Below are 27646 nucleotides of genomic sequence, written 5' to 3' on the forward strand. Positions count from 1 at the left end.
CAGACTCACTCAAAAAATTATATTTCCCCTTAGCACTAAGCATTATGCCATATTTTCCATAATATATTTACATGCAGCCATAGTTATTTTATATAATGGTATAAGCTAAGAGTATTTTTCCTACGTTAATGTTATTTTTTAATTGCTTTTTTTATTATTTAACAATTTTTATATTTTACCAAAAGAAGTTTTATTTCATTTAGTTACTGAAATTGTTTTCCTCAAAATGTGGTTATCGAGAGGCATGGGTTGTATACCTCCTAAGTGTTAGCAAATATATTACCTGAGTACATATACCTTCATTCTCATGAGTATGAGTATGCGGCTTAAGGTAAGATTAGACCTTGTCTTAAGAACTACTAGTATTCTTTGAACTCTGAACTTTTTAATGCAAAAGACAGTTTAGAGTTGTATATAATTGGTTTTTGTTTCATTTATAATCTACTCAAACATGAGGAATTAATAAATTGTTACTTTTTTTCCTGTGATTTTTAGTTGAAGAATTCATGGTAAATTGATCAGCCCTCAGCCAATTAGACTTTGACATGTACTAATAAGATCTAATTGAGGAATTATGAAGACATTTGCTCAGGAGAAAATGAGCACATAATTGCACTATAAAGAGGTTAGAGTATCAATGTTACCCAGCTGGAAGAATATTAGTTGAAGTCCCAGTGGCATCTATAAAGGACATTCCATAATATATCTGTAGAATGTTGCACCGCTAAGGCCAATTGAAAGATGTGGAATAATCCATTGTCAATTGTAGAGCTTCGACTCTAAATATCCATTTTCCTCTCTTGCCTCGACCTTCTTCAGGTGCTGGGGGATGGTCTCCATCCGACAGTGACCATTATCAATGGCTTCAGGTCGACTTTGGCAGTCGGAAGCAGATCAGTGCCGTTGCAACTCAAGGAAGATACAGCAGCTCAGACTGGGTGACCCAGTACCGCATGCTGTACAGTGACACTGGGAGGAACTGGAAGCCCTATCATCAGGATGGGAACATCTGGGTGAGTCATTGTCAGAAAGGCAGACACCGAACTGAGTGGCAGATTTGTGATCCCAGCCCCTCCAAGTCCTGGCGCAGTCTGGGGAGATGAAGGGGGGGTGTGGCCTGCCTGAAGGTTGATTGTTCCATTTTTGTTTCTTCTCTTTGTGTTTGTGTCCTCTGGTACTTGCTGACAGAGAAAAGAATGTGAGTGAAGCCCAAAAAGTGGGGAAATGGATCTAAATCCCAGTGTGCCCTGCCCCACCCCCTGCCTTTCCTAAGTGGCAGAAATGAAAACCCTTATCTTGCAAAGTGGATGTGCCCTTTCCCTGGTTTCTAGTATATTTCACAGAAAACAACATCTCCTAATAAAACTGTTGAAACCTGGGGGAAAAAAAGTTAGATAAATAATTTAATGATAATAGAATAGTACAATTTCTTTGAGCACAATATTTCAAGTTAATATATTTTTGTCTGGAGTACAGATCTGAAATGGTACAAATTGTACCAAAATACTGGACCATGAGTTAATGAAATAGAAAGAAAAAAAAAATTCCTGACTTAGGTTTTCATTCCTTATTCCCTCTCACTCTTACTTGCCTCAGACTGTTTCTGTTGAAGATATTTAGTTGAATCTTTAAAGGACAACATGTGAAAAGGTCTACTGCCAACAGGGCTTGGGTGAACTGACAGGCACTGGGCAGGGGGCCGTGTACTCTGAAACATTTTACTTCCTGCCAGAAGCAAGCTCATTTTTTTATTTCGCTTTAATCCAGGACTGTTCAGATGAAGTACTGTTTACTGTGCTACTGACCATTTATGTATAAAGTGAAAAATAAGGTAGAAAAAATGGTTTTCTTTTAAAGAAAAACCAAATGGAAGACCAGCCATAGCTCTGGTACACATCTGGTACCACACTGAACATCTCCTCCCCAAACAGTTTTAAATATTTTAAAATATTACTGGTCTTCACTCTGAGGTGTATGCCCTTGTCAATATTTACCTATTCAAAGCCACAAGGAAGCCATTCATTCACTCATTCATTCATTCTTGTTGATTGAACAAATAGTTTCCTCTGGCTGCAGTTTCTATCCAAGGTTAAGGTCAATGGGTCTCAATTTGGGCTATCCGTTTGAATAACCTAAAGAAGTTTTAGAGAATAAGGATTCCAGGTACACCCAGATCAATTAAACTGAATCATATAAGTAGAAATTAGATGAATGATAATGATAACTTTTTTTGAAGACAGAGATCTTCAACTCAGGTTAAGTATTGAAATTGTGAGAATATAATTTAGAGAAGAAGGTGGAGTGATATATGACAAGAAAAGAAATGTCCCATATCATATATTATATATAATTATTATATTAGTGGTTTAGACCTTTATTACAGATCTGTATTCATTTTATTCTTTTATTATGAGAGAAAAATGGTTTAAACAATTCACTCTTAAAATACCTGTTAAATTGGAAAGTTGTGTGTATCCAATCAAGGGTTCAGCACCCTTGAATAAATTAGTTTAAAATACTAGATTTTGAGGGATCTACCTTAGTTTAACTATTTTGAAGAACACCCATAACCAAAATCAGGTAAAGCCATCAATTTTAAACAAGAAGAAAAAAGAAGAGGGAGTAAGAGGATGTTCACTTTTTAAGTTGTGTCCTTCCCAGTATTAGGTAGAGCACTAGGAATTTTCAGCTGGATCAGGGCCCACTCTTAGAGAATTTATATTTTAAAAATCCTCAAGTTATTTTTGTGGGTTGACAGAGTTTAGAGCTCCTAGTTTGGGTAGATAGTCATTTCTGCAGAAGTATCCATTGATCCTAACTGTCCTGTAAAATCAGGATATAATGTTCTGGTAATAAAAGGTCCTCCAGTGGCACCTCAGGGGCTCATTTGGCTAAGTATCTGTCTCTTGATCTCACATCAGGTCTTGATCTGAGGGTCATGAGTTCAAGTCCTGTGTTGGGCTCTATGTTGGGTAAGGAATCTACCTTAAAAAAAGTCCTCCAGAGTTGTTCTTTAGGAATAACTTTTATCAAGCCATGATTGTAGAACAAAAGCAGTTGTATATCAAGATGGATAAGCTATAGGAAGCAGGGAGAAGGGATAATGTCTCTTTATGGAATGTCTTCATCTTACAATAAAGATGATTCAAAGTCTCAAGCCCAATTTGTAGGAAAGTGATTTTCAACTGTGGATATACAATAGAATAACCTAGAGAGCTTTAAAATATATGGATGTCTGGGTCCTACCCCCAAAGATTTGGTCTATGGTATAGCCTAAGCATGAGGATTTTAAAGTTCCTCAGGTCATTGTAACGTACAGCCAACTTGGAGAACCATATTTTAGTTTGTTTTTTGGCCCATAGGTAAGGTGGGCATAGAGGAAGTTTATTGTGAGACACAAACAAATAATAGAAAATTAGAAAAGACCTTCCTCAAAATTTAGCAGAGAGAAAGAGATTGACCAAATAGACCAATCAACTGTGAGTAGATAATAAGGCTCAGATCACAAATGCTTCCAGTAGAACATTCCTTATTTTCTAACTCTCTTAAAAGCAGATTAGCATGTTGGTGATATTATTTGAGGGCTACAAACCAGACTCCAGACAATCTTCCACATTTCTTTTTTTGTGAGGCTTTCATCGCACGAGTGAGAGTGTCAAATCCTCTCCTGTCACAATGCAAGAAAGTAGTAATACAGAGAGCTGGTAAAATGCAGAGGCCTTTGGGCTTTAAGTTACTTATCAAATACTAAGCAGTTAAGGATAGTTCATTCTGACTAAATACAGAGACATAAGTTCAAAGAGCTGAGAAAGGTCGAATTTTCTGGGGTGACTTAGGACTCTCTGGGTTTATATAAAATGCCAGGTGTGGAGTGAGAGAGACAAGACCACACAATGGAAATAATCCCACGCAGTGAAGGTAGGCTTCGTCTCCAGGCACAGCTCTCTGCCTTTTTCCATGGTGTTACGGGTGGATATTCTACTGTTTTCTCCGATTCTGGTGTTCCTTTTGTTTCTTCCTTTCAAATCCTATCTTTTTCATTAAAAATAAGTATGTGATGAATGAATATTTCTAGATGAAACTGTAGTGAACCAATTATGAAATTTCAGAAATCAAAACAAGTTTGAGATACAAACTACATACTGTGAAATGTTTTAAGTGCCAGTGAGCCTACAATATAATGATTATATTCCTTTAATAACCTATGACAGAAATGGTTTAATCCTTATTAATATGAAAAATAGTCCCTTGGTTTGATATATTCTAAAAGAAATAAAACTGACTGTTTTCTAAAAATTCTTGAGTACTTTAGAGATTGTTTTAACGTGTGTTAAATGGTTAAAATGTAGCATTCTCAAATCTTGACCAAAAAATACACTTTGGACATAAGTTTGTGAAAAATGTAATTAAATATTAAATTTTCTTTTAATCCAACCACTGCTTAAGGTAATGTATATTACACTTAAGTAAAAGAGGTTCCTGGGGGTGCCTGGGTGGCTTAGTTAAGAATCTGCCTTCAGCTCAGGTCATGATCCTGGAGTTCTGGAATCCAACCGCGCATTGGACTCCCTGCTCAGTGAGGACTCTGCTTCTCCCTCTCCCTCTGCCCCTCTCCTGCTCATGCTCTCTCTGTCCTTGTCTTTGTCTCTGTCTCTCTCTCTCTCTCTCAAAAAAAAAAAAAAAAATAAGTAAGATCTTTAAAAAAGAAAAAGATTTCTGACATAGATTTGGATGGCTGTTTGATGGACAGCACTCTGTACAGTGGGAAGTTTCAGATAGCCAAAAAATGTTTAAGCTGATACAGTTACAAAGTTGTTTACCCTACCCATTCCTAAAATGATTGATTACCTGAAAAGAAGGCAAAGCAATGTAAATTTAATCACTTAAGTGTTGTTCTTAACAAATGCCAATGGTTATTCTTTCTATAATTATAGGAGAGATATACAACACAACTAATTTTATTATAAAATTGTTATTAAACATCCATATGGAGATTCTGAGTTATTTTATGACCATTGGATAATGTTAAAATAAGTTAAAAACAAAGCATATGAACGAGAAATTATGACAATTGGATTTTAGAAGATTTTAAAGTCATTAATCTGACTTTAGAATCTGACTGTGAAATGATAATGGCTCTTGAAAATATTCCTGAAGAATGGTTTAACTGAATACTGCATACTAAAAGATGTGATGGCTTAATGTGCTTAACCAGTCAAACCTTCTCATTCCTCATTGATAATAGGAGGCATAATAGAATTCTTTATAATTTATCCACAATGCCATCTCCTTCTGTTCAGAATTTTCTTTCTAATGGAGAAGAAAAATCTGTGCAGATTGGTATAATTGCCCACACCCCTGAGAAATCATTGCGTTTACGTAGTCCAGAAAATCGAATTTGCATACTGCTCTTGAGTTGTTTTCTGGTTACCTAAATATATCTGTAGGACAGAGACGTAATATTCTGTATGAGCATTTCTTATCGAAAGTCCATTCGGCATCACATTAAATAAGAATTCCAGCAGATTTTTGCTATGAGGCTGCATTTAGTTTTGCTTGGGAAATTCAATTACCAGTTTTTGAATGCAGATATTTGGAGCCAAAAGAGGCACTTGAGGTATTAAGAGTGAATGCCTTCTTAAAAAAAAAAAAAAGAGTGAATGCCTTCTTTACCTACCATTATTGTTTTGCAGAATAGTAACATACCACAAATTTACCTGTATTGTAAATGTAGGTTTTCTTCTTCTTTTTAAAATTTTCTTATTAAATGATGACCAAATGCTTATATATTCCTAATGACTTTTTAAACTGTTTTTTTTTTTCTCTTTCATTCATAGTAGGCAGGTATCAAACTGGGATCAGTAACCATTGAATATATTAGTTGGAGAATCCCACAGAACAGAAATGTTTCTGATATTTAAATTACACCATTACATATTTATCAATATAGGATAGAATATAGGAATATATAAATTCATATTCTCTAAGCAATGTTAAATAGAATATTAATTTACTAGATAGCATAAAAACCTGGGTCATGTACATGCTTTTTTCCATACACATTCTCACAGAGAAAACTTCATTTTTTCTAACAAATTTAAAACATTTAAAAAAACTGAAAAGCAAATAATAGCAGATAAATGTATTAAATTCTTTGTTTTTCGGGAATATCAAATCAATAGCTTGACTATATCTTCTCTACCTCCTTTTTAACCACATATCATAGCAACTCGTATCTAAATAATAAAAGTTCCTAAAATGTGTTTGTAGGTTAACATACAGCCAGGTGTTCAGTAAATGAAACCCACAATATGGATTCAAAAGGCCTGAATTCGGGGCGCCTGGATGGCTCGGTGGGTTGGGCCTCTGCCTTCGGCTCGGGTCACAATCTCAGGGTCCTGGGATGGAGCCCTGCATCAGGCTCTCTGCTCTGCTGGGAGCCTGCTTCCCTTCCTCTCTCTCTGCCTGCCTCTCTGCCTACTTGTGATCTCTTTCTCTGTCAAATAAATAAATTTTTTTTAAAAATTAAAAGGTCTGAATTCAAGTATCTGGGTTCATATATTTGGTTTATGAACTTGGGGAAGTCACTTTGTACCTCCCGTTCCTAATCTGAGAAATGAGAATAATACCTCTTAGGAGAGTTACACGAGATTATGTAAGTAAAGAAATTTTGCAAGTTATGAAGATTTAGAAACACGTCTGTTATCAATAGCCTATATTAGAAGCATTCCACAAAACTGGTAGCATTCTAGTTGGTATTCAAAACCAGGGCTGTATTTCTTTTCAGTGAGAATAGTCTGTGATGATAATTTTCAGAGAGTTGGGTCCCCATCTATCCTTTTCAGATGCGTTCTATCTCTGTTTCCTCTTATTCATGATTTAAAATATCTGAAAATACTTTAGGCAAAGAAAATGTGACTTAAGTGGGAAGAGGAATGTGGACAGACCTCTGGCATATCTTCCCATCAACAAATGGAGTGGCCGTTTGTAGACAGTGCCGTGCAAGCTGGCACGTAAGGCGAGGCTAGTAGTCCTAGCTCTGTGCCAAGTGCCTTTGCAGTGCTTGTAACAAATTATTTGTTACCATAATGATGGCCATGTGTCCAATGAGCCATGAAAGGGGAGATTGCTTAAAAATGAATGGATTATTCTGTCCTATCTTTTCAACCATTTGTTGTAGTGGTTGCACTAATTTTCCAAATCACTTCAAAATCTGTTCCAGTTATAAATGTAAAACGTAACTATTTCACAGTTCACTAGTATACTTAGATTCTTTCAAACAAATCTAGAATTTTCCCCTGCCTTTGAAACTGAGGAAGATAACCATCCCTCTGGCTTGCTCATGTGTCTTTTATCAGTTGATAACATCCCTGTCTTCACGTAGGATGCTAATGCAATAAGTTTTTGCCAATAGATGGGAATTTCCCTAATGTGTTGATGTATGCACATGCATTGTGGTTGCAATCACTTGTTTGGGAAAAGGCACATTCAAAACAATTTTATGGATAACTTATTGAGAAATAAGGCACATCAGAATAATCTGCATTAAACCATTTCTAAAATGACCCTCAATATAAATGGGATAAACATCTTTAGGACTTGTATAGAAAAAAAAAATGATTTCCAGGTGAATTTAGAATAAGCTTCTTATTTCTGTGAAATACATTTTTCTGTTTACACCCCTCTTAGGCTGGATGATATTTTTAAGGTCTCATGAATTTTAATAAGTTGAGTGGATATTCCAGATCCTTTTGCATATACTATAATGCCTCTAGGAGTGAATTTTGATCACCTTTCTAAATACACATTTGTATTGTGAAATTCTCATTTTAAGAGGTCGTAGGATTTTGTCCTGCATCAATTTGTGAGCCATTCAATATTCTACACATATACACATATCTAAGAACCATTCTAGCCAATGTGGCTATGTGTTTCTTTTCTTTTCTTTCCCCCCCCCCCCCCACAAATCTGGAAGGTAAAAGTAAGATGGTATTAATAATAGTGACATACACTGTTAGGTAAAGGAAAATGATATGATCTTATATGCTATGGCTTCTGACTTTCAGCAGTATATTATTCTTCACAGTGTAGTGTATTTTTCATATATGAGTTAAGATAGGGTATATGTAGTCATTGTTCTGAATTTTTAAAAGTATACTGGATTGTTTGAAGACCAATCTGAAAGAAGACGTGTTCTCATTAAGCATCGAGATATCACCAGATGGAGGCGCGTGGGTGGCTTAGTGGGTTAAGCTTCTGCCTTTGGCTGAGGTCAGGATCTCAGGGCCCTGGGTTAGAGCCCCCCATCCGGCTTTCTGCTCCATAGGGAGTCTGCTTCTCCTCCCCACCTCCCCCACCTCTCTGCCTGTTTGTGATCTCTCTCTCTCTGTCAAATAAATAAAATCTTAAAAAAAAAAAAAAAAACGATATCACCAGATGTTTTATTTTGCTCTGGATTCAAATAATGGAGATACTATTTTTCCTATTAGACCAAGGTGGGCTTAGGTGACATCAGGCTAAATAAGTCCAGGTGAATGCAAATTTATAGAAAGTGTTTGGAGATAGTTACCTGCAAATATCTTGAATGATAATGATGGATAATGTGACTTGTGATGAGTGTCTCTTCTCCGCTTAGAGGAAGTTAAAGGAATAACAGTATGTCTCCGTGAGGGAAAGGCGACGTCATAAATCCTGCTCCTGTACGGCTGCAGGACCCTGAGAAGCAGAGAAAGTAGCAGCTCACTGGTGTGCTCTGGAATTGGACCACTATTCACAGACATCTGTGTGACTGTGGGAGATTTCTTGGCCTTTCTGTATTTAAATCTCCTCACCTCTACAATACAGCTAATACTACTACTTACTTCTTTTACCTCAATAGAGATTATTGGTATTAAATTAACAGCCATGTGAAGAGCTTAGGGTGATGCCTGGCACATATTAACTACTCAATTATCATTACGTTATATAAATTTGTGACTTCCAGATGCATTGCTATAATATTGGATTGGATCTGTCCTTGCAAATTCAAAATAGCCTGTTACTTTCACTATATAACAGCTTTTCTGTATTAACATATTGGCATGTGTATTGTATTACATCTGTGCTTCTCAGCCTGAAATGACTAATAACTCATTTTCAAGTATAATTGAGGATGCTAATTTAATTTATGCCATTTGAATCATGATCCTATTAATTGTCACGTGGCGTCTCATGCGTCGCAGTACAATTGTGTCTGGGCGGTTCTTTTTTTTTTTAAGATTATATTTATTTATTTAAGAGAGAGAAAGAGCGAGCATGAGCTAGGGGAGGGGCAGAGGAAAAGGGAGAAGCAGACTCCCCGCTGAGCAGGGAGCCCGACATGGGGCTCGATCCAGGACCCCAGAATCAAGACCTGAGCCAAAGGCAGGGTTCTAACCAAATGAGCCATCCAGGCATCCCTGGGCAGTTCTTTCAGATATGTTTCTTTATTAAATGTCAGTGAAAATATGACCACGATGCTTTCATTAGACTTAGTTTAATAAATTCACTTTTATTAACTTTGGAAATCCAGGAAAATAACCCATTTTTGTCTGCAGTCCTCCTCCACATCTTCTGAGGGTAACTCGAAAGAGTAAGACACGCAGATTACAAAAACGGGCTTATTAGCTAAAACAGATTATGCTGCTTAGCCATGAAAGTGGGAAAGAAAGGCAGGTAGAGTGAGAGACCACTCTGAATGCCAGGTTCCTGAGGTATGTCTGGATCAGCAGCAACAGCATCACCTGGGACCTTGTTAGAAATGCAGACCCTCAGGGAGCCACCCCATCCCTTTAAAATCAGAATATCCCTTTTAACAATATTCAAAGGTGATGCATGTATATGTTACAGAAAGAATATGTTGTTTTTCATTTTTGAGGAGCTCTTAGAGAGGAAGAAGATTTAGAGTTGGCCCCTGAGTCTCCAAACCAGAAGGCAGAATTAGAATTAGAATTTGCAGTGCAAGAGGGTGGGGGGTTGGGTGAGCCTGGTGGTGGGTATTAAGGACGGCACGTATTGCACGGAGCACTGGGTGTGGTGCATAAACAATGAAGTTTGGGACACTGAAAAAAATTAAATTAAATTAAAAAAAAAGAATTTGCAGTGCAAATTGCAGCAGACTTACCATGAAAAGAGCATAAGCTTTGATGAAAAGGCACTTACTGAGCACCTACTGTTTACTGAGGGTTGAAGATAAACCAGATATAGTCACTGCCTTCTAGGGGTGAAAAATCTAGAGGTTGTGCTAAGTATATAAATTTATAATTTTATTTTATGACTATAGGTGTCCTAATGGAAAGAGGCTTGCCCAGGTTGTCCTAGGAACACACACAGGTGCACACATACACACACGCCTCATTCAGAGTGGTTGAGGGTCATGGTCAACCAAGGCTTCTTGAGTTCCTAAGAAGGTAAGGAACTGGTGATATAGATAAGAGAAGCGGATGAATCTTCTACTGAAACAGATAGGAATGGATAGTAAGACACTATACGTCATCATGTCTTTCCCAATTTTCTTATCACAAACAAGTAAAAATCTGACCTTTCTTTAAAATTTGGAAATCTAAAGGATTAGATCAGTAGTGTTGAAGTTATATCATGTAACTATCCAATGTTGAAAGAGCATCGGTGTCTTCTAGGGCCCATCTCTGTAATACTCATAATGCAGAGTTCACTGCCAAGCACATAATAGATGCTTCCGAGTGTACAATTGAGCTGAAGTGCCTCATTCTAGAGATAAATGCGCTGAAGTTAAGAGACGTGATATTACTTACATTTGAGCTACAAATCCAGTTACACTGACCCCAGTACTCAATAGGGAACCAAATGCCTATTTTTGGTTTGTCAAGAAGCATCCTTATTATAATAACCACTTGCTTATTTTGGCTAAATGAAAACAATTTGACTGTAGACACAAGATTTCTAGAACAAGATAGCACAGGCTCTGGGGCTGGGCTTCAAATGCTTTGTTCCCAACACTTAGTAACAGTGAATGTTTAACCATGTTCATCAACCGTTCATAGACCTTAGTTGCCTTAGCTGTAAAAGGGATAAAATAGTATCTATCTTGTGGGGTTTTTGTGACTTGGATGAATTAATCAAATTGCTTGGAACAGTGCACCATATATATATAGGCTTATCTTATCTTCCTGTCATCTCATTCCCTCCTAATTGTTTACCAGTATTGTTATTACTATTATCATTAATAATTATAGGACACTGTATTAAAAGCAGTTTAAAGACCTCAAGTGAGTAGTCTCAATGAGCCTATCCTCAAAAACTCTAAAATCAAGTTATGAGGACAATGGCTGTAAGTAAAGCCCGGTCATGTTGGGCGGCTCTCACTATACGTGTGCTCCTGGTGACCCTGAAGTTGTCTGTACCGTTTGTCACTTACATGGCCAATTTTTCCAAGTAACTAATTTAGTCAATGTTGACTTTGAGAAAGAACTGATAGAATCTTAAAATGTCTTGGCAAATAAATTTGGATTGCTTGAATAAACTAGCTTAATTATAGGCTGTATTATCACGCTGGCAGAAAGATGTGTTGATAAGCTGTCTGACCAGTTCACTCAGTTACCATCAGTGACTTTTCGGGAGTGTCGGTGGGGAGTAAAGTATAGACTTCTACTTCTAGAAAAATTGTATCACTCTTTCAAATGAAAAGGTTATTTGAGATAAACATCTGCGTTTCGCCCATGAATTTCACGAATGTGTTTTGATGAGACAGTGAGTCTACTACTGTTATTGCCATTTGAATGGTTTCCCTATTAAGAGGCAGCCGTAGTGAAGTCTGCAAAACCCGTCCTGTCATTCGGCAAAGCCATTCAGAACACTACCTGCACCAATTAATAAATAGTAAGGGCCAACTAGCATTGTTGAGGGTTCATTAAGTGTTTGATATGCTTTAATCTAATTTAATCTCCAAATAACTTAAATGATGGAGATTATTGTTATTATTAAGCCCGTCCCGTAGATGCAAATTTAAGAAGTTAGAGAAGGTAGCACATTCCCTGGAGCACGTGATGAATTGGCAGTGGAGCTGGGCCTGGAATCCTGGGCTAACTAAAGACACCTTCACCGCCACACTCCTCGTCACTACGGCTCACCTCGGCTCTCTCTCACAGTGAGCAAGAAACGCGCTGACCACCACATTTTAACCGTAATGTGCTGCACATGCGTGAAAGGCATAGGTATACGCCACACCCTTCTTTTTACAAGGTTAGGAGTCATATTGGACTAAGAGACCAATCTCCCCCAGTGTGACCTCTTCTTAACTACTTACATATGCAATGATCCCTGTTTCCAAACAAGGTAACAATTTGAGGTACTGGGAGTTAGGACTTCAACATGTGAATTTTAGAGGGGTTCAAGTCAACCCGCAACACATAACTTTTAGGAAAGCACTGTATAAAGTTAAGCCATTAAAACCTACTTGTTACCACTGCAGGACTGATAGTGTTGTGTATGTGCCTGAGTGGCTCCACTGGTTAAGGGTCTGCCTTTGACTCGGGTCATGATTCCAGAGCATCACGTTGGGCTCTCTGCTCAGCGGGGAGCCTGATTCTCCCTCTCCTCCCCTCCTGTGCTCTCTTTCACTATCTCGGTCTCTCTGTCTCAAATAAATAAGTAAAATCCTAGAAAAAAATGGTCTTAACGAGAAAGACAGTGGCTTCTGAAAGGAGTTGTGCAACTGTCCTCACAAACTCAGGGAAGATGTCTAGGTCAAACCATCAGAGACTGGTTGCTGATTACTTATATGATTCTCTGCATTCATTTTGTTTATAAGCAAAACTTGAAAGAAACATTTTCAGAATCCTTCTCTCCCGGTTGGCAAATGAACCAAAGATGCTTTTGGAAACCATGAAAACAGAATGAACCAAACCCTCACTGTACCCCATGAAAAGATGTTTGCCTTTAAAAAGTGCCCAAGGTTTCAGCCTCACATACCACTTTATTCTGAACTAAACGCCATAAACACCATTTGACACTATAGACATCATTTAATTCCTTGGGATATAATATTAATTAAAAACCAGATTCTGGAAAACATGCATTCTAAGCAATTATTGACATTTCTTCTATCAGGGGGAAAAAAAAAAGAGCTCTCCCCAAAATAAAACACCTTTCTCCCATTGAAACTTGAGATGTAATTGCTAATTCCATTTGGATTATAATAGTCTCTATCTGAAAACAGCAGGTTTCATTAGTTGCCCTCACAGGGGTCTTCAGAGAAGGTTAAGAAACACAGCCCCCTGATCTCAGATACAAGAAGGGCCGGGCAGAGGTCCTGTTCATCTCGGGCACTCAACGATCCCCATTGTTGATTCTGTTCGCATGGGACTGTCCTGTTTGTGTATTTCTCAGTTTTGTTACGGTATGCAAAGTGGAAAATAGAGCTGTATAGGATGGCCTGGAGCAGCAGAAAAAGACAAATTTATCATAAATTGATTCAGGCTGTTTGCATTCAGCCTGGCACAAACAAGTATTTGATAACAGAACTGAAAAAATAGGGAAGTTTCCTTTCCTTTGAAAGGATTTTGTGATTGTGATACTGGAAGATATTTCCACTGGGTGTGTCCTCATGACTTACTAGATAGTAAGGTCAGTGTATGGTTAAATATCTATAATTTGACAGTTTTATTCCCGGAATAGTAATAGATGGAAGTTACATTTTAGCTTTATGTATCATATGCAGCAATGTCAATACATCTATTTTTAAATTTCAAGTCAAAGACCTAAGAAATTACTATTACTAAGAGAATTTTATGTTTGGACCCGGAGTAAGTGATAAGGAAATAAAACACACACAGAGACACATACCCATCCTCAACCCCTACTACAAAATAACTCTTAATCTTCCCCTAAGTTATATAAAACTGTAGTGATTAATTATATAATTAATTATATAAATTATATAATTTATATAATTATATAAAACTGTAGTAATTAATAGAACCAAATCTATCTTTCACTGGATTCTGTTGAAGTGCAGAAGCGTTCAACATTTTGACTAAGATCAAACACCACTGCTCATACTAACTGCCATTCACTGAGTCCTGATTGATGAGGAATTTCTGTGTGAAATGCTGTAACAAGAGCCTGAAAAGTAAGGGACCAAGTTTGGCTCTTGATTCCTGTGTCCCCCTAGTCTTCACTCTCACCATTATACTGTATTTAAGGAAATATAATGGGGGTGATCATATGTAAGTTCTCTGAGAAGTTTATTCATCTTGTTATATGTTGGGTCTCACCAACTAGGCTAGTGCTTTGCACGGGGAACATCCTTAGTAAATATTTGTTAACAGATTGACTGAATTATGAGATTTAGTAGACATTAAAATAATAGCATATAATTAGGTGCATATTTCATGAACAATAATGTTTATTTTCTTAGTTTATATGTATATAATGGATACTGGTGTATGTTGCACATACCTACATCTATTGAAAGAAATTAAAGTGTCAAGATGGTATTTGTAGGAACACCTGAGAGGTTTAAGATTTCCATAGGGGAGAAAATATAGCAGAAGTTATAACAGCAAGGAGGTAAAAGGGAGACTGGGGATACAAATTAGGATGGCAAAACTTCCTTTCTCATCACACCTGGGGAGAGCTTGGGGATGTGGAGTGAAATGTTAAGGCGTTAATAATATCAAATGCACATATATTTTGCAAACTTGAATGTGAGCTGGGCCCTGGGTCAGTGCAGACAGTCTGGCCACAGTATAGAGAGGTCTCTGACCCCATAAAGACCAAGTGTCAGCATAACAGTATGGTTTATGAAGTCTATGCAAAAAAGATGTATTACACAGAAAAGTGTATTATATATCCTATGTTACCATTTGTCCAAAAGGCAAAAACAGGGAAACCTATGCTGTAAGAAATCTGGGTAGTGGTTTCCCTTGTAGGAGGGTGGTGGCTGGAAGTTCTCCGCCAAGGGAGGTTTTGGGGGTGTTGGTCATTGTTTCTTGAGCTACATGTTGGTTACACTTGTGGAAATTCGTCAGGCCATATACCAATGTGCAATTTTCTTTATATACATGGAAATTCAATGTAAGTCTTAGAAGACAATATAATCAGACTTGAAATCAAGGTCCAGCTCTGAGAGAATAGGAGCTGAAGGAAACTAGGAACTATTATCAGAATTCCTCTCTAGTACCCAAAATAATTGCACTGCTTAGTGGGCCAGACAAAAGAGAATAAAGAACCAGGGGAGTTGGCAAAGGGCCTTTAAAGTCTATTCGCAGCATATAAGGGAATTATTTGTCTTAATGTGAGTGCAACTTTTATATGAGTATGTGGGGCTCTACTCCCACTTAATACATGGGCACAGGGGATAGCACAATCTATTATTTGCTGATGAAGAGTGTATTTCTAAAGAAACATCATGTCTGACTCTCACTGCCCCTTGCTTGCACAGAAATGAGTGCATATAAAGCAGACATCACTATTTACAGCAGTGATCATAGGGACCATGATTAAGCCAATCTATAGCTACTCCTAGCTTGTTTCTTGTTCCACTTGCAAGATGAATGTCTGTGTTACTAAATTTAGTGCACTCTTACACATATTACTGATGTCTATGTATGACAGGTATTACCAATCACAGAGGAAGTTTCCATGTCTAAAATGTCTTCCCATTTAAAATTAAGGAAACCCAGAAATGGGCCAAAAATTGCGAATAGAGTGATCACATCATAGATACAAATGCATTTAACCTTCAGCACACGGTTTCACTTCTAGATACAACTCCAATGACATGAAGGCCAGATACACAAGCTTTTCATTGTAACAACAGAATGTTGGAAACTACCGATGTGACCAACTACAGGGAGATTGTTTGAATAAACAGGCTATCTCTGCAGAATGGGTACATTAGAGCTGTTAAGAAAACTGAGAATTGTCTCTGTGAGTTGCTATGGGGTGGATTTCCTGGATATATTAAGTGAAAAGGAAAAGTACAAAGAGCACCTACGGTGTGCTGACTTGTATGTGAGAAATAAGAAATGAGAAAACGTACATATGATTGAAGCAATTTTGGAAACATTTAAATATATTCTAGATTGAATAAATGAGTAAATATGGTGATGATGTTGGGAGCTGTTATTCTCACTATAAAGAAAGTAATAAATAAATGGGGAATGGAAGAAAACAAGAAGAAAGCCCATTTAAAAATACATGTGAGTGAATTTGTGCCTATACATACTTGTGATTACAGTGTGTGTGTGCACATATATATGTATATACATATATACATATATGTATATATATGTATATACATATATGTGTGCACACACACTGTAATATATATATATGCACACACATATACAAATATATGTATATATACATATATATGATACCGTATGTATATATATTATATATATTTTTTTCTAGTTCAGACTGTTAAATAGGTCTGGAAAAAAGACATTCCAGTAGCAGTCAACATACCTAGAGCAGACCTTAGTTACTAATATCATTATCCTCTAAAAGGGATCAGATCTGATTGGAGAAATTATATCAGGTTTTGGTCAAGTAAGATTTGACTTGAATTTTGAAGCATCTTTTTATGTCAAAATGAAAGGCGGAAAGAAATGATGGTTAATGACAAAAAAAGCACATGAGAGCCAGCTTGAAAAAAAATTGTATTGGTCAAATCTGGATAATTTGAGCATAAAAATATTTAAGGACAGTAATGAATTATAAACATTTAGAAAAAATATATATCCTTAAATGCACAGAGATTATAGGTAATAGATCAATAGATAGATATTAGATAGATAACTAAAATGGGAGAGAAGGCTCTTGCTTTTGATAGGAAAACAACTTTTTTTAAAATTAATTTTAAAACTTTGTTATTAACATATAATGTATTATTAGCCCTAGGCATACAGGTCTGTGAATCGCCAGGTTTACACACTTCACAGCACTCACCGTAGCACATACCCTCCCCAATGTCCATAACCCCACCACCCTCTACCTACACCCCTCCCCCCAGCAACCCTCAGTTTGTTTTGTGAGATCAAGAGTCTCTTATGGTTTGCCTCCCTCCTGATCCCATCTTGTTTCATTTATTCTTTTCCTACCCCCAAACCAAATTTTGTGTGATAACTGTGGAAGGTGTGCTGCAGTAGAAAGCCATCACTTTGCAACTATCATAGTAAGTATTAGTTCTGGCATGTGACATCAATGGTCATTAAAACTAGGGGATAGGAAATATTTTTATGAGGAATACCATATCTGTATGGTCTTAAAGTATCTCCAAAGAATTATTTGTCAGTTGGTAGAGAAAAAAATAATTATACAAGAGAAATTAGATAACATCTTGGGTGGATGATCAAAATAAAGATGACCAATGAGAAGCAGATAGACGTTGTGGACCTCCAGATGTGATGGGCTGAAGACTCAACACAGTACAGGTGATATCCCACTAAATATGTGTGAATGGATAGAGCCTATCATAGGAAACATATCTCAGATTCAAAGTGAGAAATACTGTAAGGCATCTGGGTAGCTCAGTTGGTTAAGTGACTCTTGATTTCAGCTCACGTGTGATCACAGTGTCATGAGTTCAAGTCCCGAGTTGAGCTCCATGCTGGGCATGGAAACTACTTTTAAAAAAAAAATGCAAAATGAGAAATACTCTATGAGGACGTTTTACTGAAAAAAACATGGGAGGGTAGGATAAATTTCAAAAAATGTCAATATGATTAAAGATAACGGAGGGCTAAGGGATGACTCTAGTTTAAAAATGACATCAACATGAACTATGAGATTCTAATCTAGATCCTATCCTGGAGAGAAAAAAAGTACTATAAGAATATTATTGGGTCAGTGGACAAAATTGGGATAAAGAAGGTTGATTAGTTGTAACAATGTTAAATTTCCTGGATTTGGTAACTGTATACTTAGATTTATGTCCTTATTTTGAGAGAATGTACACTATAATATTTGGCAGTAAATGGATGTGGTATGTAACTTATTCTCAAGTGGTTCAGAAAAAGAAAGTGTGTGTATGTGCGTGTGTGTGTGTAGGGAGAGGGAGAGAGAAAAGGAAGGATAAAGCACACAGCTCAGAGAAAAACTGGGGACTCTAAATATAGACAAAAAGGCAGGGGCACCTGGGTGGCTCAGTAGGTTGAGCATCTGACTCTTGATTTCAGCTCAGGTCATGATCACAGGGTCATGAGATAGAGCCCTACATTGAACTCTGCACTCAGCAGGAAGTCAGCCTGAGATTCTCTCTCTTCCTCAACTTCTGCCGCCCCCCCCCAACCTGGTGCACGTGCTCTCTAAATAAATATATAAATAAAATCTTAAAAAAAGAAAAGAAAAGGGCTTACAGTGTCCCTGACTCTGTTCTTGCCACTCTTCTATAAGCTTGAAATTATGTCTAAAAAAGAGTTAATTTTTTTTAGTTTTCCTGAAAATCTAGTATTAGAGACATTAATTTTGTCATTGTTTTAACAGGATTTTCTTTCAAAACCAGACACCTTGTGAGAACACACAAACGTATCACTCTTAAAGTGGTCATTGAAATCAATAGCGGCATGTTTAATTGGCTCTTTCCCATTCACTGCTGGTGTGTTGAGAAAGTTAGAGAGTTGATATAACAAAATAAATGACTGCAGGAGCAGTGACTGTGGTGCCATGTGAGGGGCAATGAGAGAGCAGCCAACTAGGGTAGGTGCCTACATGGACAGGTGGAGGTGGGGTACAAGAAACACACACGCATGCACACACGCACAATCTGTAAACATACTGTATGACCCGGGATTGGTCCTGATGAAACAGTGTTAGTCATGAAATGCTACTGCCTTTATGCTTACTTCTATATCCTGTGCTCAGAGAAACTACAAAAAAATAAAATCAACATATTTATTTGAACATTTACACTATAGAAGCATATTTGTTCAACAGGATTTGTGGAGTGGAAGAGGGGTGATAGCAGTTTCTGGAAAGTCATGGATTGTGTGTGTGCCCTCAAGCATAAGGAACTCAAAGATACCAACAAGTCACACTTGTCAGAGTAAATTTGGAAGTGGAAAGAAATACGACAGATATGAAATTAGCTCAGAACAATTCAATATTCGAAAACATCTGTAGGAAGAGGCACTAAGGGCCTGGACTGAAGGAAATAAATCACAATTAGATCTGGTTCTGGAAAAACCACCAAGGTCTACATTAGCAAATCAAGTCTGAGGAGGAAAATGAAGGGCTTCTCTTGACAGAGGAGTACTTAGTGTTTCTTGGAGAGGGTTTTTGGGCAAATTTACTCAGAGATTTACTCATCTCTGCATTCATTTGTTCTGTGCAGGTATCAGAAAGAACGAGCCTCGGTGAGAGAGATTTATACCTCGTATAAAAGGGGCTTGCACCAAATATTTTCTAGTTCCCCTTCCAACTCTGAGATTCTTTCATTCCCTCTAAGGTGAACTATTTTTTAAAATGGTAAACTACTTCCTATTTAATGATAGCATCTGCTGAAAGGTAGTCATATTTATTAATAACATAATTTCAGTTTTGACATTTCTATTATGATAATTTAAACTTATTATCTAATATTCCTCTCCTTTAGGTAGAATTTGTTGTATATTATTTATTTCATGTAACATTGTACATGTCAGCATAAATGCCTTTTTTCCAACCTCAATACATTTAGAACACCAGGGAGAATCCAACACTGAGAAAATGATAACGGGATAATGTGAATCTGCAGCTCTGAGGATGAACTCTTTAAAGCTTCCGAGATTTTACATTTCCATATCAGACAACTCCCAGGCCCTCAGAAGAAAGCCCAAAATGCTGACACAGTATGTGGACTCAGATCCTATGAATGAAATGATATTAAAAGCAATCGAGATTGAGCGTAACAGTGAAAGTTTGAGGCAACTCATGGAAAATTACATGAGATTTTTCAGGTTTCCTTCAGCAGAGATTAGGAAGTGTATTTCAGTTTCCTCCACAAAGAGTGAGTCATACCTTTGACTCAGCAAGCCAGAGTCAAAGTTTGTTTAAAAGGGCATCACTAAAATGGCATATTGGCACCAAGAGAGTGATCTATCTCCCCAGTTAATGGGACTTGAACAAATTTATTGACAGAATAAGAGCAGTGCAGCGTTATACATTAACACCGGTAGGTACTGAAAGAGATCAATTAAAAATTTTTTAAAAGTTGTTAAAATTAACTCATGACCTAACCTGTGACTCTGACACCTCTGACCCTGTTTCTAAACTCAACTTCAGGGGCGCCTGGGTGGCTCAGTGGCTTAAAGCCTCTGCCTTCGGCTCAGGTCATGATCCCAGGGTCCTGGGATCGAGTACCGCATCGGGCTCTCTCCTCAGTGGGTAGCCTGCTTCCCCCCTCTCTCTCTCTGCCTGCCTCTCTGCCTACTTGTGATCTCTGTCTGTCAAATAAATAAATAAAACCTTTAAAAAAAATAAATTCAACTTCAGTTTCAATCCTAACACTAACCTGAGCCCATAGTTTCCTACTAGATGCATACTTAAAATTGAATCCCATAATGAAAAACCTGTCAGGTAACAAGAAAAAAACAAAACAAAACATAAGATCCATTTAGTATTCTTATGATCACTTAAATATTAATGCACTCATATTACTTATTGACCTTAGCTATAATTTAGAACTTTTTAAATAATAACCAAGTTAACGAGTTTGACACAAGAGCCAAAATCTTTCCTCAAATCATGTTATTGGTAAAATTATTATTGTTATTATTATTTTTTAGATTTTTATTTGTTTATTTGACAGAGAAGGAGCGCAAGCAGGGGGAGCAGCAGGCAGGAGAAGCAGTCTCCCCACTGAGCAACGAGCCCAATGCAGGACTCGATCCCAGCACCCTGGGATCATGACCTGAGCCAAAGGCAGACACTTAATTGACTGAGCTACCCAGCATTCTTGATAAAATAGTTCTTTAAACCTAAGTAAAAACAAATGAAATTGTAGCATGTATTATTTAAGAATAAGTGATTATCAGGAGGTTTTCTACATATTAACATTATTAAATTTAGATGTATCTTTAGGTTGACAGTACTATTAAAGCCCTTCCTTTTTCTCTTTTATTTATTATATTAGTTATTTAATCAGTAAGAAGTCCCACAATTTATTTATTCATTTATTCATTTATTTATTTATTTTAGAATCAAGAAGCTAAATGTGTGGGAGTGGATGATTAGTTGTTCACCAAGCCAGTGTCCTTTTCTTTCTTGACACACAGCCTGATTTCTGGTCTTCCTTGAAGTTAGGCATCACAGATGACTCCTTGCGGCCAATGTAATGTGGGGAGTAGTCATGTCTAATACTTTCAGCCTGGCCCACAGATTGGTTCCTGTGGGGTCTGCACTCTCAACTTCTTCCTCTACCAGCCAGCCAAAGGTGGGGGAGCTTCAAGAGGAAAGAGCCAGACGACATCCATGTTTCTATCTATGGCCATTCCCACCATTTATGCATTAAAGCCCAGTTCATGTTAACAACTCTGGGACTTAACTTTAGAAACTACCCCCTCTCTCTCATCTTATCACATTACTCTCCAGATCTTCTCTTCAGCATACAAATATGCGGTGATTCTTCAGACTTTAAAAAATCCAATCTTGATTCCCCCCAAAGGACTGCTCTACTCCTTTGTTCTCCTTTGTTGCAAAATTCTCAAGACATGCTTTGACTTGCTCCATTCAGTTCTCTTCTATCTTCTCTTGGACCACTTCAACCTGTATGTTCATACCCCCACATATTCCAAGTTTTCTTTCACTCCCACTATGCCATCTGTGGTCACTTTTCCATTGTCGCTGAACTTGTCATATCTTCAAAATTTAACAGAGTGGAGCATTTCTTCTTCCATGATATACTTTCTTTGATGTCTGGGCACCGCATTCTTTTGGGTTTCCTCCTACTGAATTTCTTGTTCTTTCTTCTTAGTCTTCCACGTTGACTTATTTTTTTTTTTTAATAACCCAGACTTTTTCCTTAACTATTGAAATACCCCAAGACTCAGTCTTTAGTTTTCTTTTCTTCCCATTTACTCACCTCCTTGGTCATCCCAATCAGTTTTATCTCTTTAAACACCAGGTATTTCTCTTCTCAGTTAATTTCAACTCCAATATTTTGAGTGATTAGTACAAATTATCATTGACTTCTCTTTATTTCACATTATCATATCCATTAGATCATCCTGTTGCTCAACTTTGAAAATATATCCAAAATACAACTACTTATTACCTCTCTGGTCTGAAACACCAGTTATTTCTTGAATGATTATAAGAACTTAAACAGATCTCTCTATTTCTATTCCTGCTCCCATGTAGGAATGTCAATAGAACAGCCATTATTCTCCTTTTAAAATAGAAATCAGATCATGTAACTGCTCTACTGCTCAGAACCCTGTAATTGTTCACGGTTTTACTGAGTAAAAGCCAATATCCTTATGGCTGTTCCCTATTACTTACCTCTCTCTCTCTCTCCTTTTTTTTTTTTTTAAGATTTATTTATTTATTTGAGAGAGAGAGCTCGAGTGGGAGAGTCAGAAGGAGAAGGAGAGAGAATCTCAAGATTCTGTGCTGAGTGTGGAGCCCAACAGGGGCTTAATCTCATGACCCTGAGATCAGAACCTGAGCCAAAACCAAGAGTCAGACACTTAATCAAGGGTGTCACCCAGGCCACCCCCCCACCATTACTTCATTACTCCTCTTAACTACCATTCTCATCCTTATTCACTCAGGCACACTAATTCTGGAACTTTAGGTTTTTTGTACTGGATATTTCCTCTATCTAGAATATTCTTTTTCAGATATCCCCTTGACTCTCACCTCTCTTCAGGTACTTGAACAAATGTTATCTTCTCAATAAAGCCCATCCTATCCACTCTATTTAATATTGGGTCTATACACCCTTACTCTCAAAATCTTCATGATCACCCTTCCTTGTTCTGCTCTTTGAAAAATTTCACAACATTTATGGATTTTTATCATAGCATATAATTTACTTAAATATTATATTTATTTGTTTTGTCTGCCTAGAATTTTAATTTTGAGTAAATTGGACTCTGTTTTTAAACTGGTATATGTTGAGTGTCCATAACAGTCCCTGATACATAGTAGACACTAAATATTTCTTAAGTGATTATAGAAATAGAAACAAGATTATTTATAGAAGATGATTTCAGCCCACTCTTTCCATATTATGCAGCCATTCTTATGTCGAGGTACTGTTATTGTCTTAAGGCTAATTTCTGATTTAGCACATTGATTTTATTTAGAGGACTTCACCTTTATCTTCTCAGTTTACTTTAAATGGAAAATATATGTATTTCTCTATATCCAGCTAGCTAGCTAGCTAGCTAGCTAGCAAGCTAGCTATTGTCTGTCTATCCAACCATCTTTCTAACTTATCTGTGTGTGTGTGTGTGTGTACACACATGTACGTGTAAATGGCAAAATATGTATACAGCCATGGTTTAGTCAGAGAAATCTATCTCAAACGATCTCTTTCCAAATAATTTTCAAGCCCTAGGCATTAAAAATATATTTATGAATGATTTAGAGGAAAATGTGCCATACATTCATAACCTTGTATACTCTAACTTCACCTCTGCCTCACTACAGATAATCAGAGAGCTATTTGCTTATCAGTATAGTTTTGACTTCCATGTAAATGTGTGCATAGAGATTAGCATGTTTTGCATAATTTGAAATTTATTAAATACTTTATTTGTGGAATCTAGTAAAGAATGTAGTTCAAAATAATATCATAATAATGAAATATCATAATAAATAAAATATTCTCTATGCTATTAGTACCCTGAAAACTTGAAAGAGTAGTTTTCATTTATTCACTCAGGCAACTATAGTAATATGTGGATCCATTTTCTTTCTCTGTCTTGTCCACTAAATAATTTAGGCACCAGTTGGGTAGCTAAAAGTTATATATATATATATTTTTTTTTCTTCCCCTCTGTAGTGTTGTTTGGCATATGGTAAATATTTCTATGTGTTAATTTTACTTACAGCCTTATTATCCCCTATGCATATTTTCTCTTGAATCCAACTCCTCGAGATATTTTTAAAATAATATATCTGTTGGTCGAAAGAATTGTCCTTGAATCAGATAGAGACAGTAGAGTGAAATGGTGAAGAACATGCATTAGGTGGCCAGTATGGGTGGATTTGATTCTGTCATTGACACTTGCTAAATGACCTTTAGTATATTGTTTGATGTCATTGTACTTCTGCTTTCTCATCTGTAAAATGTGGATTAAAAATAGTGCTCTCATAGAGTTATTGTAAGGAAAAATGAATAAATATATTTAATGCACCTATGTAATAAAAATAATAAGTATGTAATAAAAATATGTAAAAAATATGTAAAAAATATGAAAAATGAATAAATATATTTAATGCACCTATGTAAAAAAATAATAAATGTAATAAAAATAATAAGTAACTCTGATTTTTATTATTTTCTGCAATGGAAAAGAGTGGAAGAAGAGTAGATTTAGGGACAAAAATCAGAGTTGGGTTTTTCTCAATTTGAGGTACTTATAATACCTTTAGGCAATTATGATCGTATATTAGTTAGCAAATACTAGCTAGGCCACCAAACAAATTATTGCTCAAAGAGAATAAAATGTCTCTTTTATCACATGTAATGGAACAATTTGGTGTTCCTAGAAAGTATGGGTAGTTCTATTCCAATGAATCATTCAGAGATTCATGTCAGTTCTATCATATGCCAGATATGTTTCAAAAGTCACCTTGGATATGATCAAGATGTAGCATCCAAGGTTTATCTTGGGTTCCACCTCATTTGCTTAGAAGAAGATACAGAGTAGGAAAAAAAAAAGCCTTAGAGGCATTGACCAGGAAGTAATACACATGACTCACACTCACATTCCATTTTGAGAGTTAGTCAGATGGCTACACCCTGGTAAAGGGGTATACTTAGATATGTAGGTCTGGTTGTGCTTAGATATGTAGGTATGGTTAGTCATATGTAGGTCTAGTTAGTCACAACTAGTGTGTAGTCCAGACTAGATATATAAATTTAAGAGTCATGAACACGTAGATGGTATTTAAAATCTGGAAACCAATGATTTTTGTAATAGAGATGAGAAGTGTCTAGTACCAAGGCTTGAGAAACTCATATATTTCTTGAACTAGGAATTTTCAGTTCTTCAGGAAAGGTAATTTTATTTTTTTTAAGATTTTATTTATTTATTTGACAGACAGAGACCACAAGTAGGCAGAAAGGCAGGCGGGGCGAGGGGGAAGGAGACTCCCCGCTGAGCAGAGAGCCTGATGCGGGGCTCAATCCCAGGACCCTGGGATCATGACCTGAGCAGAAGGCAGAGACTTTAACCCACTGAGCCACCCAGGCGCCCCAGGAAAGGTAATTTTAAAAGATAAAGAATAATTTTGGGTGATCAGTCTCTGCAGGTATTCATTCTGTGGATGTCAATGGAGGAAAATCTGCACTAGAAATTACCAGGGCAGCAGGCAGGGAGCTGTCCTTCAGTTGTGGTGCTGACACAATACCTCCCCTTCCCGCAATGAATGGCACTCCCTTGGTTATCTTGGGAGATCTCTATCATTCTCCCCTAATACACACATCCAGAAAGACACTTCTCTCTGATCGCCACACATTTTTATACTTGTAGAAAAAGTGATGCTCACTAATGTTACCAACTTCTCTTTTCTCCTGTCTTTTTTTACACTGTCTCCTCCGGAGAAACATTGTTTTCTTCCCAGTAACACATTATAAAATTTTGCATAAGATCTCTAACTATGCAGCCAATTCTTTGACTTCAGTCTTTCCATCAGTTTTATTCAACCATGTTTCTCTGTGTGGACCCCCACCTGAGATGAGTAAGAAATGATGCAAGGAGAGGTAACTAAAGAGAGAAGTAAAAACTTAAGATACATTCTTCTCAATAAATCAGTGAGAAGGAATCAAAGCACATAGGATGACAGAAAAAAAGATGAACATCCATCACTCTGGCAGCTCAATAATTAGTGAAAAAGATCAACAAATACAAATGTTGAAGCAGGTGGCAAAAATATGAGTTCAGAAGGATTCTAAAACTTATGAATTTAGGCGAGATATGAAAAAACTATGATAGCAGTTCAATACGGTTGAGTCCCACAATATATCAGGCATCATATTAAGTGCTTGTAATGGTTATGACAGTTGACTTCCCAACAAGAATTAACCCTGGATGATTATTTTAAGGCTTTCTTATTAATCATTTCCCCCACATCAATAATGAGATTAAGAAGGAAAATATGATCCTCTTCTCAGTGATGAGACTTAAATGGATATCTTTTGGATGTTGCCATGGAAAGGTCAGTTATCAAATGGTCCAGAGAAAGATGGTTAGTTTTCTGGGCATCACGTATGACACCTGTATCACATATGACACCTGTAACCTGCAGATGACACCTGCAGCTGCCACCAGTTCTAGAATGAAGCCACCTCATGGAGAACTGAAGGAGTCCCTATTCTCTCATCCTTGTATATTCCTTTCCTCTTACAGCCTTGTAATGAAAGATACCTCCCTTTCTTGTTTGAGAATATTAAAGACAAGTTTTCTTTTTTCTTTTTTTCCCCAAATTTGTATTTAAATTCTAGCTAGTTGACATATGGTGTAATATTAGTTTTAGGGTAGAATTTAGTGATTCATCACTTACATACAACAGTTGGTGCTCATCACAAGTGCCCTCCTTAATACCCATCACTTACTTAACCCATTCCCCCACCTACCCTCCAGTAATCATCAGTTTGTTCCCTATAGGTAATAGTCTGTTTCTTGATTTGCCTCTCTTTTTTTCCCTCATATGTTCATTTGTTTTGTTTTTTAACTTCAACATATAAGCGAAATAATATGGTATTTTTCTTTCTCTGATTTATTTTGCTTAGCATAATACTCTCTAGCTCCAGCAATGTCATTGCCAAAGGCAAAGTCTCATTCTTTTTATGGCTGAGTAATATTCCATTGTATACATATATACCATATCTTCTTTACCCATTCATCTGTTGACTTTGAGAACTTATTTTGAATCACTGGGGACATAGCCAAAGGATGAGTTTAGAAATAACTACTTCATAAGTTTCTGATACACTCCAAAGTCTGAGAAAGATGACATAAATATTAAAAGAACAAAGGAGAATATACTTGTACTTTGGAAAATGAAAAACCTTACCTCAGTTTTACTAGTTAAAACATCATAGATGAAGGGGCATATAAAATATATGTATAGTTCTTAAGTAGTAATATGATGAAAACACAAATACCCATTACAAGGTTAAGAACAAAGCATAGAATATACCTGAAGAGTTTCCAGTTCATATCACCTTTCCCATCCCAGTGGTAACCACAATCCTGAATTCTATACATACCATTTCTTTAGTGTTTTACTCAGTTGTATTCTATGAAATTGCCTATATTTGATCAATTTTGCTCTACCTATTGACATATTCATGTAATTTAACTTTATCTTTCTATCTCCCATGTATATATCCCTCTACAATTTATTAACTATATTATACAAATAAATATCCCTCTTCTTGAACTTCTTAAAAGTTTAATCTTAAAGTTTAAAAAGAGGTAAAGAATATTCT

At 36.7% G+C, this 27646-nt stretch overlaps 1 protein-coding gene across 1 annotated transcript in view; it reads left to right on the top strand.

Annotated features, from left to right (window-relative positions):
- CNTNAP2 (contactin associated protein 2) overlaps positions 1-27646 on the top strand; it is a gene marked incomplete at both ends in the record, with an annotated part of 1866690 nt that overhangs the window by 628874 nt on the left and 1210170 nt on the right. The window contains 1 exon segment of the mRNA XM_080819035.1: positions 820-1013. Coding sequence (XP_080675161.1) covers positions 820-1013 — 194 coding nt within the window.

The sequence above is a fragment of the Martes martes genome (genome assembly GCF_963455335.1).
Source record: "Martes martes genome assembly, chromosome: 11".
NCBI lineage: Eukaryota > Metazoa > Chordata > Mammalia > Carnivora > Mustelidae > Martes > Martes martes.